At 44.5% G+C, this 13,513-nt stretch overlaps 1 protein-coding gene across 1 annotated transcript in view; it reads left to right on the top strand.

The window, feature by feature from the left end:
* The first annotated feature begins 3,155 nt into the window (after window positions 1-3,155).
* LOC119213881 (serine/threonine-protein kinase 32C-like) overlaps window positions 3,156-13,513 on the top strand; it is a 51,968-nt gene continuing 41,610 nt past the window's right edge. Inside the window, exon 1 of the mRNA XM_037465080.2 lies at window positions 3,156-3,659. Coding sequence (XP_037320977.1) covers window positions 3,578-3,659 — 82 coding nt within the window. The 5' untranslated portion in view covers window positions 3,156-3,577. The remainder of the gene's footprint in view (window positions 3,660-13,513) is intronic.

The raw sequence follows: 13,513 nt of genomic DNA, 5'->3' as shown, positions 1-13,513 counted from the left end.
TTAATATCTAAACGACAATTTCAAATATCTTAGTTTTGTCAGTTTACCATTAAATGTAGGCCCATGGAACGCATGATCCATAAGGCACTAAGTGCCATTATACGTGGTCATGAATAAAAATGAAAAAATAAATAAAATGTGCAGTGTTAATTGTGAAATAAATTAAGTTGTCTATTTTGTTGTCGATACGGTTTCAATAAGAAAATGAGAAGAAATGGTTTATCAATAAACATAAACAAACAAGCCCACTTTTGTCTGTATAGGGGCCACCAAAATGGAAAGTTCCATGAGGAGACAATATTGTTTTGGGTTAAATTGAATAGGTCTTTATGTGCTGTCTAAGCTGTTTGCTTTTGCGCTATGAATAAGGGGAATTCTCTATAGGCCAAGTATGCAGAAATGCAGAGGGAAGGTGTGCGTGAAGGTCTCAAGAACTATGTGATTGGACAAAGCCCTCACAGATTTGTGGGAACCCGCTTCAAAGTAGACGTTGGGTTGGGCCATAAACTTGCTGTTGGAGGGTTTTATAACCCACTGAGACGCCAAGCTAATTGGTATTGGGTGGCAGATGCACAGGCTGGATGCGATGTAGAGATAAGCCTCCATCTTCTGCTTTCTTTTGTCTCCTTCTCCTACTCAGTTGGATGGTTAACAGGCCGAGTCTCCTCAGCAGGTGGCGCCTCCCCTGCATCCCTATCTCCACTCTTCAGTCTTCTTCCACACACGGCTTGAACTGCATTAACAAGACTCCTTTAAACATCAAAGGGATTTGGCTCCAATCCTACGTCACGATCCCCGTCTTTGACAATGTAGCGCTCCTTTTAAGTAATTTTATCGCTTTTAAAAGATAATGATGAAAATGGTATTTAATCCATTGACAAACTGTGGTCATCAACTGCCTCAGTCCCTATTTAGCCGCTCTTCCACTGAAATGCTAGATTTAGGAGTTAAGACGCTGCGTCTGGAGGCTTGGGAAGAAATTTAGCTTGAAACGCAAGCTGATAAAGGTCAGCCTTTTAAGGACAAATAATACTTGATAGGTGAAATATATTTTGCGATCTAAGTCACTACGTTCTTTTTTTCATGTTGTCTTGGTGTACAAATATTGGGTTGTTAAATGCTGCAGTAACATATTGAGTAATGAGAGTGATAATACAAAGAGAGGACGTTTTCTTTGTGTCTTGTTCTTCTACTCTGTAAACTATTTCTGATGTCGTCATTGGGGACAAGAGTCTTTTTGGGTGATTCAGGTCAAAGCCGAGGTCACAAGGTCAATAATATAACAGAACATATCTCAATATGAGGGTCAGAGGGGTCTAGCTCGCTCCCATGGGGAGAAAATGAATGTTGTCTTTCTTCCTCTCTTTTATTCCGTGCTGCACAACAAGTAGAGTGAACATTGGGAAACTAGCCGAGGATCATCGGGCCGTGTCCAAGACATTTTCCATCTAGAGAGAGCCAGGTTTTTTCTCAATGCACACTGACATGATGCACTGAGAAGAATCAAGAAGACAACAAGAGGTGCACGACCAAGCCTCGCAATCACTTGCGGAGCCTCAAGCAGGCTGTGATTGCTCCACAGTGTAAACTGGAGCTGCGCCCCGAATTGTGTTATTTTTTCTTTTTACTGTCAGTGCATTTAATTGGCACGTACTGATTCAAAACATGTCAACTTGAACTTGATCAACCCATTGCATCCAAGTTGACCAAAAACACTCCTATTTCGCTCTTTTTATGACATTGTCTCCTTTCTTTCCTGATTCTATCTTCCTCCTCACGTCCCACAGAAGGAAGCATTCCTAGGATACTTCAGGGACGTTGGCCAGAGGTCGTTCTGCAGCCACTCAGGTCCTTGCCTTGACTTCCAAAGTAAAGATGGGCCTACATATTGTGCTATGTGGATCAATGTTCTTTGTTTAGGCTCGAATGGTTTGATGGTATGTCAAACACAAAAGGAGATATTGGAGGTCCACACATGGTGTGTTGGTGTGTGTGGTGGGTTCAGGGCCCCAGAAATACAGGTTAGCCTTAGTTTTGGTAGTTTTTTAAACTTTGTGCTGATAAAAAGGGTCATTGTATCTGTGCAATTTCAATTTTAATTGGTGATTAATTAAATTATGTTGACAATTAAGAATGATATTGTATAATTAATTTAGCTAAGCATTTCCAATAATGCAACTATATTTTTTAGATTTCATTTCGAATGTTGAAAACATCCAAAGCAGATATCTGATATAACATTTTAAAGATGGATTGGTCTTTTGAAATGTCCTAAATATAATTTACACAATATAAAAAAAATCTAGCGGTGGTTCTTACTTTGATCATCATCCATTTAATATATTGTTTAATATTAAATCAGTTTTTCTTATTTATGCATTTACACTTCTAGTGGTTTTGACCGGACTCGCTGACTCGCTGACTTGTTGAACCCCTAAACAACGCGACGGTGGGGGCGGGCTCGACCGCCGTCCACGCGCCAACAAGGTGAACTGCAAATAAACCTCCGGTCCACATTGAAGCCCACGTGTTAAAATCCTCTTCCCCCTCAGTGATTCGGAACCACCCATCCATCTCCTAATGAGATTGTGGAATATTTTCACCGAGGTTCATTCGGGCTGAAGGAAAGCACCAGTTGTCTGCTACAAGCGATGGAAGCCCCCCCCCCCCCCCCACAGTGTGTTTAGAGCCCTCCTGGCTTCACCTACAGAGGCTGGCCCTCGTGCGTTGATATGCGTGACAGTCTGTGATACGGAGACACGGGGGCTACGTCGACTACAGTCACTGGCCAGCAACTGTCACACTACTCTCACAAGTGTCAAGTTGGACAGAAAAATAGCGGGTACCGTTCTAATTTCACAATAAAAGCCCCGTTGGCAATTCGAGAAAGGAAATGAAAACGGATTAAATTTCACGGGAGGAATTATGGAATATAACTATCTTATATTTTCTGATCCACCGAAGACTTTTATATACATGTATTTTATTTATAAATACAATCACTCCATTGCGTACAATTTACTGCTTCAAATCATTCGATTCATTTAATAATTTAATTAGTCAAACACATTGCACTGATGACTTAATGTCTGACATATCTTTTATTGTTCAGGCAACCCTGCTCGACTTCCGGCTTGGTTTTAGCTAACTGCGGCTAGCTCGACGCTTCTCTCACTCCTAACCCGACGGAACGCGAGTCCCTCGGTTCGGCTTGACGGGCTACGGAGGAGAACCGAACCCCGCCAGTAACGAGTGGTAACAATAACCTCCAGCTGTGACGAACCGACCAGAGTCTCTTTGAAAATATTCTACGGGGCGTCGGTACTTGCTGCTGTACCCGGTTCGGCGCATAGGTTGAGCGACACATTAAGTGGCTGCGTTCACATTTGCGGCAGAATAGAAATCCGATAACGTTCATAAAAAAACGACATAACGGACAGGGGTTTTTGAGGGGTGGGGGTGTGGCAAAGGGGGGGGGGGGTGAAATGTTCGGTTAGCACTACTGTCCTGCGGGGAGGGTGTCCAACACTGAGCTGCAGTTTCTCCTCAAGAGGCGAGGAATGCAAGCTGAGCATCAATGTTTCACTGGGGCAAGTGGAAGAAGAGGATGGGAGCCAATAGTTCTTCAAAGAGGCCAGTTTTCGATGAAAAGGAAGATGGTAAGTGACGGAACCCTTAAACATACCGCGCTGCATTGGAAGTAAGAGTTGTGTGCATCAGTGTTTAATCTAATGTGCGCTGTCTTTAAAGTTGGCGCTTGTGAAATGTGGCCACGCGTCGCGACGCCAAGTTGTCAAAGTTTCTACTGCGAATTCAAACGTCGACAGAAGCAGACTGTTGCCTTTTTGTTTGTAGCCGGCCGGATTTCCCGCGAAACGTCACGTTGTCGAGGACAGAGAACAGCGTGTCGCCAATATTTAAAACATACGCTGCTTTTTTTTTTTTTTTTTGGAGTGTGTGCGATAAGAAAACATGTCCGTCCCCGAGTCGTAACTCGGCTCGTGTCCGACCGCTGCGCAGCCACAGGCGAGGCTCGCAGACGATGCGTCCCCTCACATTGGGCAATGTCCACCGCGCACAATTACGTTCACGCGGCGGCCGTGCACGTGCACACAAAGTTTTTGACTTCAAATTAGCTCATGTGCGGATAAAATAGAGGAGAAAGAAGAAAAAAGGTCCGCGGTCCCGCCCCGTCACAGCGGGAGTTAATGCGCGAGAGAACTCTCTGAAATGGGGACTATTTGAAGACGGATAAGTTAATTGCATAATTAAGACACGATTAGTGTCACGCATAGACTCAATGCTAATTCACGATGTCTCCTCGGTTTATGGGTTCTACATGTCTTTAGCAGTGCACACACGAAACCTCTATGATGGGCTACAGAAAAACTCCCAAATCCATGTGTTGCCATAGTGCTATCATCAATGTGCTGGCCAAGTTAGTCAGACTTGAGTTAAAAACAATATATGTAGGTCATTTCTCAGCGGGGGTGCTGTCTTATGGCCTCCCTCTCTCTCTGTGAGTGTGTGTGTGTGTGTGTTTAGTGCACACTTTAACATGGAAGGATAACCCAATTAAGGTTGTATCTTTTATTCGATGGTCTTCAAGAAGAGTCCAATTCCCTCGCCTGTCAAAGGGAGTGGCTGGTTGAAAAGATTAGGAGTGGCCCTCCAGCTCGAGGTTTGTGCGCCTGATTAAAGCCCCGCGTCAATTTCAGCTCCCGTTGCCATAGCTGCTGTGTGTGTGATCGACGGCAGGGGTCGAACCTCGGGAGGCCGAGATGGTGCGCTTCTCCGCTTTGCTTTTGTGGAGGGCGAGGGAGAGACTTGATATGCCATCTTTTAATATCAGACAGAAGTCTGTTTCCATACCGCTCCTGTTATCCAATTATGTATGACCTGCAAAAAAAGCGAAACCTAATTACATCTGCCCCGCTTCAATTGCAATTACTATCCGCTGTGTCGAGGTGCCCTTGACGTGTTCAATGGTTGTGCCCTCGCAATGTTGACCTCTTCAGAGAGTTGACATGCAGTGAGGAATGGGAATGGGCGGTCATCACGAAACCCGGCGCTCTGCGTTGGAGGACGCGCCTCACGCTGGCTCACCGGGTCTCTCGGAAACAGAATATCTCCGGCTTCTTGGAAAACCAGCGCGTGGCCCACATTAGATGGTAATATTAGAGCAGCGCTTGGCTCAAAGTGGCCGAAAACATAATCAAGCGGTCAGGTTTGATGTGCAAGCGCAGCTGCCTTAAGGGCTTTTTTGGCAGATAGTTTGATTAGCAAGAGACGGCTGTGGAATTGATTGAGGTGCCCACCCTGCTAGTTTCTGCTTTGCCCCCCTCCCCCTCCTAAGAACTCTTTGACAACAGCATGCATGCCGGTCTGGTCTAGTAGACACTTCAGCCTTTTTGTTTAAGAGAAGTGTCTTATTTTTTTCTTCCTATTTTGGCTGCTTAATCACTGAACAAAGTGTGTGTAATTTTTGAACTTGGCACTAGCAGAGACTTTACAAAGTCACTGTGAAACAATTCAGCACAAAATCCCAATTAATGCATGAGATGCATTTAATACTGAATTATTTTATTTTTTTAAACGAAGCAATGCATCCTCACTAGTTGTTACTCCACAAAAGTTAGAGACTCGTTCTGAGCTGAACCGTTGAGCTTAACTATTAACCAGCCTCTGCACAAAGCAGCGCTTCAGTCTCGCCCCCTCAAGTCCACGTCCGATCTTGGAACGGTCGCAAAGAGGTCCCTTGTTGTGAACAGCATTCAGAAGAGAGAGAGAGTGCAGGGTCGACAAATTCCTGCTTTAATGGAGCATGAGCGCAGTTTCTTGGTGTACTTGTTACTTTTTGCTCCAAAGGAGTGTGTGGGCAATTGTGCTCGTGGAAGATGCTGTTAATTGTCTTGTCTTTTATTTATCCTCCTTTTGAACTAAAGGCAATTTTCCTCTTCTGAGGACGATAAACTTCTATGCTCTCACTCTGAGTATGTGTTTGTGTGTGCGCGTCTGCCTGAATGTCTGAGTGTGAGCGTGACTGCTCTTCCCGTCAAGAATAAGTGTACGAGGCAATGAAAGCAGATTTTGTTGAGGAGGAGAGAGAGAGAGAGAGAGCTAGAGAGAGAGTTGCTCATGCTGAATACTGAGGCACTCACTTTCTTTCCTTCTCTTTATTTGCCGCAACTCCACGGCTGCCCGCGGCTCCTGGCCGCTCGCCACGGCGAAGGGCCGCCCTAATGAGGCCGAGCAGCGGCGCACAATAGGTGGGGAACAAAGCCTCAGTGTGATGGCCGAGTGTGCCCACAGGTCAGATAGTTGAGCTTATTCTATTGTACGGTTGATGTGATGTAAAGTAAACTCCTCACCATTGCAAAGTGAACGTATAACATACAGTAAGTTTTCTTTTTAACATGTAGTCTGTGTGGTATAATCACACATGTGGGAGCAGTTGATGTGTTTATAAAGCCATTCTCCCCCAAGGTAAACTTTCTCTCTTCTCCATGGAAAATGACACATTTGGCCCAAATTTATTCGGTCCATCACATTTAAACTTGATGGTCCTCAACGACTTTGTGTTGTCTCCATTTCACAGCAGACATTTCGACTAGTGAAATTGCAATTATTGTGTCTTTTTTTTTCTACTGCAACAGGCCAAAGTTGGCTTGAGGGAAGCCATCAATCGTATCGCGCCGGTTGCCTTTGAAATTAATCGAAAAAACGTCCCTTTCTCCCCCGACTGATGCAACGCCTCATGAATGTCCTCCGGAGTTACGGAAGGTGTGTGTGTGTGTGCGTGCGTGTGTGTGTGCGTGCGTGTGTCCGTGCGTGCGTGTGGTAGTGGAATCAGTACAAGGGGATGCAACTGACGTGGTCTTAATTAGGTAGAGGAGTTGTCTGCTGATTGTTTTGTCGGCTGTGTTTGTGCGTTCCCAACCTTTGGGAACAGCGACGTTTACTGTCCACCATCAATCTGCTGGTCTTTGCTGTGGGAAATTACACAGTGGGATTAATAAGAAGAGTGGCTAATAAAGCAAAACACTTGTGCTACCCGCAGGGCCGCAGCGGTACTTTCGGGTCATCCAGGTCTTTTATGGAGAAACACACCGCTGCTTATTGTCCCCATTTAGTTAAATCCCTCTGCTTTAATTATTGAACTAGACCCCAGTTCCATTGGGGAAAGATTGTGATTGCAACTAACTGTAAAGTACTTCTTTACTGTCATCTGCTCAGGCAACCTCGCAGCAAATGAAGCCGATAAAGAAGAATTGCAATGTTATAATGTTTGGGGAAACACTGAGGTATTTAACCAACAATCACTATCAATGATTACTTGACTCATAGTAATAAAGTAATTTGGAATTGAAATACTTCCTTGATGAATAAAGAAATCCAAAGTAGGAGATGGAGTTTCATAACTTGAGAAAGTCAACAGTTGAATCTACCACCGTGACATCTTAAACCTTTTCCTTTTTTTTTCTCCTTTATCCTTACAAAGTTGGAATCAATTTCAACCCGCCAATGTCCTTTAATACATTTACATTTTACAATTTTTACTTCTGTCCGTCGTGAGATTTGAGTTCTCCAGGAGGCTATTTGTAACCGCAAAATGAGGTCATTGGAAAGGGGCCGTGCTCCTCGCTGCAGGAAGGCAGGACTTTTCCTGCTGTCATATTACGAAAATGGGTTTGTCACACTCTCATTGTGATCACATGCCCACAAAAAACAAGGTAATTGGAAAAAATCTGGTTATGGTGGGAAATCGTAAGACCTTTAAACCTTGTTCAAATGCAATTGGTCAGTAATCTGTAAAATCTCCTCCCTCCGACACTATTTGGATTCATTAGTAATAATCTTTCTTTCTTCCAGCTGCACAAAGAAAATCCTCAGAACAATACAGAACTGGTTAAATGTGCATGTGGCTCAATGCCTCACGCTAAGAAACCGATTATTCTCACTTGTGTGAATATTAAAATCTCCAATTACTCCGGAAAGCCAGCAGGAACCAGGTCACTTACGCACTGACCGACGTGCACAAACACGCTCGTCCGCTTAGCTGTCCTCAGAGGGCTCTACATTGAATGGCCGCACACTATTAAATGTGACAGAGGCTCCTCCTCTCCAGCTGCTCGCCACACTCCCAGAGGAGTGAGTGTGTGTTTGTGTGTGTGTTTGCAAACAAACAACCAATGAGAGCCCAGGTCCACAGAATCCGTTGCACTGCTACTTCCAGGTGTCGAAAGAGACCGCAGGTTTTTTTAAAGTACAAAAAGAGGTGTTGCGTAACAAAAGGGGGGGGTTTGAAGCATGGCCTCGAGGCTGAGGCGTCATGTGAGCGCACACCTGACTGGTGAACTCCATATACTGCTCCGGGGCTAGTCGTAAACGCCTGCCAGTCCGGTCTACCGGAGCAAGGTCCTGCATACATGCGTACAAGATATGTTAGTATTTTAAACACCTCAGTGAAAGGGACCTTAAATCCGGTAGATACCTTGATTCATGTGTTTTATGTAAGGACAGCTGGAGCTGGGAGCGAAGATGCATTATTTAGCCTGCGGTGTACTTTTCACCCTTGACAGGCAAGGTAAAGCAAAGAGTGCAAACCTCAACACCTGCACACTACAGAGCTTTTACTGTTTAGCTTTTCTTTCTCCAAAAGACTCTGACTGCCGTTCCTCCCATCCCCCCCACTGCCTCCCAGCAGATTCCAAATAGCTCCCTAATGGTTCCTCCCATGAACAGTCCAAAGGTAGTTCCGGCATTTCAACCCCTTTAGCTGGGGTCTATTTCCGCCCCAAGATGTGTCACGGCCCAGTAGTTTAGTGAAACCAGGCCCCACTGCAGATGCATTAAATCGTTTACTTGCACAACCTTGGATGTTCTCAAAAGCGATCGGTGTCAACCCAGCACATTACCTTCCCCGCGTTTTTTATTAATGAGCCAAAACACGAACACACGATGTGCCGGTGGTTGCACAGGAGTTGTGAATCCCAGTGAATTAATTGGGCCAACGCAGGGACTAGGGGTTGATGTGGCATCTCTGCAACGTAACACAGACGGAGAGAAACAGACACGTACACAAAGGGACACATTGCTATGGTAACATCAGAAGTTTTCACACGGTCCAGATGATGTTGCTTTGTGGCAGTGCTGTGCATGCGAGAGTCCCCGTTCTGCACTGCAGAATTCTCCTCTGAAGTGCTCTCTTTCATGCTCCCTTTTCGTCTTGACATCTAGATGTGTGATGTAGCCTCCAGTAAGGGCTCCTCTGTGCGTAGAGGTCCATTTCCACGTCTCCCCTCTCATTCCTGGAGACACGGCTCTCCGTCTGTGGAGATTTCTGAGACGCCTGGGCAGCTTTTTCTTTCCTCATTCAACTTTAGCAGCGCGGGACGCTTTGCACATACTGTCCATGGTGTTTAGGACTGGTTTTGCAAAATGTTGCAGCTGGGTTACCACCGTGTTTATTTTGTGCTAAATCATCGTATAAATGCATTGGGGGTTTATGTGTTGGTGGGTCAACCATTGAATGCTACTCGTCCATCAGATAGACAAGATTGAAGTCAGAATGCTCTTATTCCTGGTTCATTCAGCAACACCCAAGGTTTTACACTGGAGACTACGCTATCGTAAGATCCCACAATGCAATGTGGTAGTAACAGCAACCTTCATAAGCGCCGGCAGACAGCTGCCAAAATCCGACAACACTTCAATGTGCAAAAAGGGAGATTTAATTTACATATATATTCACATAGCTGGCACAGGTGACCATAGTTACCCATCTCAAAAGCTTTCAGGAAATGATGGGAAGATATATAACACTATTTATTTCCACATAAAGTATTTCGTATGTAGAAGATCTCCATGCCCCGGTCAGCCGAACCGTTTCTCGGACCCAAGCTGCTGCCTAGCAACACCAAGACAGACAGTAGCAGAAAAAAAGGTGGTTGTGTTTCAATGGATGCTCATCACATGAGGCACACAAACAGGCAGCGGAGAAAAAAAAAGACAGCCCCTGATCAAGCCTTAATGGATGCTTTAATTTCGCAGTCATGCAGCTCCTTTGTGTCATCATAAAAGCAGATGAAGATAAACAACATAAAAACACTCATTAAAGGAGACTCAAAGGCAGTGGCGCTACACGACCGTCTGCCCACTGGGATCATACACGAGAGTTGCACAGGCACGTCCCTCCACCTCAACCACATCTCCCCATCCTATCCAATTATCATTTGAAGTCAACACATCTGTGGAAAGCGCTGCAGTGTGGACCAATTTAAACAGTCATTACTTTTTTGAACAGTTCTCTCCATATATGCAGAGATTTGTGCCTCCTAGAGCGTGGGGTTAGAGCATAGAAAGACTTTTGATCAGGCCATGTGTTCAATCGCGTGGGAAAAGATGATGCTGTTGTGCAAACGGTGTGCTTTTCTCTGAGCAGCTGTTGCTGTGATCCGCCTGGTGTCACATGCATTCCGGCCCCCAATCGCTGTGTGTAGAACGACAGACAGCGTCCCCTTCGTTCCGGTTGTGTGCGCCATGTTTGCGAATGGCATCCTGTCAGCGTTATCTGAGAAACTGGGCGGGGTGGCGGATTGGACTAAAAGCAGAGGAGTATTCTCCAAAGACGGAGCAGGAAGGGATCGATGCTGGGAGGCTTTTTGATCCTGGTCCAGCGGGCCCGCCATTAAAACTTTCTGCGTGCCACGTCAAACTGCTTTACATTTGGAAAGGATTGCGCCTTACTCAAGTATTCAGAAATGACCAGTATTTCCACATCACATTGGCTTTGCCGTATTTGAAACAATGCTTCATTTGTTACTGGCTATAATGGGCAGGTAAGCAGCCTTTGGGATTAGTAACTTGCAGAAACAAATATACCATGTATTGCATTTGTGTATCTGTTGGAACTGGCGTAAAGAAAGTGTTCAACTTCTGTCTCCAATATAAAACCCAAAGAGTCTGCAGCTTTATCTAGTTTACCGTTCTTTAATCACCACACGAAGGTTCCTGATGAAATTATTTTTTAGGATTCTATGTATATCGATTCTTTGGATTTGGAGTACCACCAACTCTTGAACCAGAGCCAATTGAATTATGTGTTAATCTTTAATGGAGCTGTCTATATTTGCAGAGTATTTCAGTATAAAATAAAATGGGAGTTTTTTGTGTTGGCCACTACTCAGAAATGGCTTCCATCTAATAAATCACGGCTGGACACGAAGGTGTGAGTGGATCGGTCAATCTGTTTTTAAAATGAATGTGTTTTTTACGCGTTACTCTCACAGAACACCAATTTCTTTCCCGATTGCGCCCACTCAGCACAAAACTCGTGACAAGAAGGGAGCTGTCAAACTATGGCTCCATCGTATGAGGTGGATGTGCTTAAGCTCAACTGACCTCAAAGGTATTCGGTTGCCCCCCTCCCACACACACAGATTGGGATAGTGCCCCCTCCTCCCCCCTCGCTACCATCCCAGCTCGGCTGACGGTATCACTGGTTCCACGTTTATTGATCGGCTCATTTGGGGGGGAACACACGGGTGAAATAATAGAAGGGAGTCTTGGCCAATGAGATTGAGAGTTGTCGGTGGGGTTTTGATATTCCGTGGAACGAGTCAACACTCACTGCTCTCGGGGGGGTTGAATACAACTGCAATTGCAGTGCAGTTATTTTCTCCACCAGATGAGATCAGCGGTTGGTGTTTTGGGGGTAAAATGGAAGGATCTCCACCCTCCTCACAATTCCAGGATTAAAAACGAGCTGCGGTTAGAACTCAATAACAGAAGACAATAGGATTACGAAATAAGTCTGTTTGGTTGAACTCCTGAGTCGTCGTCGGCATCTGCGCCCTCAATAAATGTCCCACTCCTTTCCTCACCGTCTCAGGAAAATCACTTTGTCTTCTCATAATTAAGGCCCAAATATTACTACAGAAACTTGCCGCCACGCTCAAGAGTCCTGTTTGTTTTCATCTATTTATTGGTATTATCCTGTGTGTGTGTGTGTGTCAACATGTTTTGGCTCAGTGTGGGGCCCCAGCGGTTAATTGCAGTCTTTTTGTTACTATTAATGACTTTCTTGTAACGCCACGCTCTCTTTTCATCTATGAAGGATTGATAGCACACGTTTCTGTGGACCGTGAGCAGCACATTTGTTTAGTCTTCCTTTCTAAAAAGCTATTGTGTTGAGGAGAATTGCTTTGAAGGGCCGTGTCTCCAGAGCCCTTTGCTATTCAGTATTTCCCAGGGTATAATTAGCAGGGTTAATGATCTTGATGCATAATGCATTCTTAGTGGTCTTGAAGGTGTCCTCCTGGTTCAGCTCGTTGAGGCTCTGTTCTCTTTTATCTTCCACATTATAAATAACTGTGTTGGTGTTGCTTTATTGCAGTTCTTATACCGTGTACTGTACTCGGTTTTGTTATATATTGTACTGCTTTACTACATAATATAGCATAGTTACTGAGCATTTATATATATATATATATATATTAGTGGTGGGCATAGATTGATTTCTTTAATCTAGATTAAACCATATGATGTGGTTACTTTTTATGCTGTTCACCACCACTTTATCTCTTAATTTTGTCTTTAGTTGCTCTTTATAGTTTTTGTTGTACTATTGCCCTTGTGGTTATTTTATCTTATCTTGACTTGACTTGTCCTAACTTGTCATATCATATCTTAGCTCTACTTATCTTTGCCATCGTAATAGAATTAATAGGCTCTTTGGATCAGCTGTGTAAAGTACCGCCCGGATATACCACTACTGGGGATACCATGTCATTGCTGTCATTTTTAAGCTGCTCTTGAGAGAGAAACACAAAACAGGCCCATCTCCCTTTGCTTCACATCACTTCTACCCCCAAGTGGTGCTGATACAAGCCATTTTATCAACGTTTCTATCATGCATTCATTTTAATAATGAAAAGTAGTAGTTCATTGTAAGTCCATCCTACCCCTCCATAGCACTGTGCTGCAGAGCTGTCTCTCAGGCTCTTGGTGCACTATGCAGACACTGAAATATTGACATAATGCAGTGTATGTATGTGTGTATGTGTCTCGTGAGGTACCATGACCTCCTTTTTGATTCACTTTTTTTACTTCCACCATCAAGTATTTGGAAGATGCTCTGGCTACTTCTCCATAGCAATGGTGGCCGATGCACATGTGTAGTGTAGTATTTAGAGATTTTGTGCTTGCCAAAGATTTTGCAGAAAGGATAGATATTTAAAATCAATCCCAGTGACGATAGCATTCAGATATAAGCTTAAGTTGTTTCTTTGTATCCTCAATGTCACTTTACTAAGTGCTACGTACAAATAAACATTTTATAGCGAGGGCCCAAATGTGCCTTTTGTATTCAAGGTTCTAAGTGCATGAACACACCCACTCTCGGACCCTCTCAGACTCGCACTTTCAATGCCCCCTTCACATGGGCTTTGTGCCAACATCAACCCCTCCACTGAGAGCCCGTCCCCTAGCGAGGGCCCCCAGTGGAGCCCGC

The sequence above is a fragment of the Pungitius pungitius genome, chromosome 13 (assembly GCF_949316345.1).
Source record: "Pungitius pungitius chromosome 13, fPunPun2.1, whole genome shotgun sequence".
NCBI classification, from domain to species: domain Eukaryota; kingdom Metazoa; phylum Chordata; class Actinopteri; order Perciformes; family Gasterosteidae; genus Pungitius; species Pungitius pungitius.
This window is presented reverse-complemented; position numbering and strand designations above follow the sequence as displayed.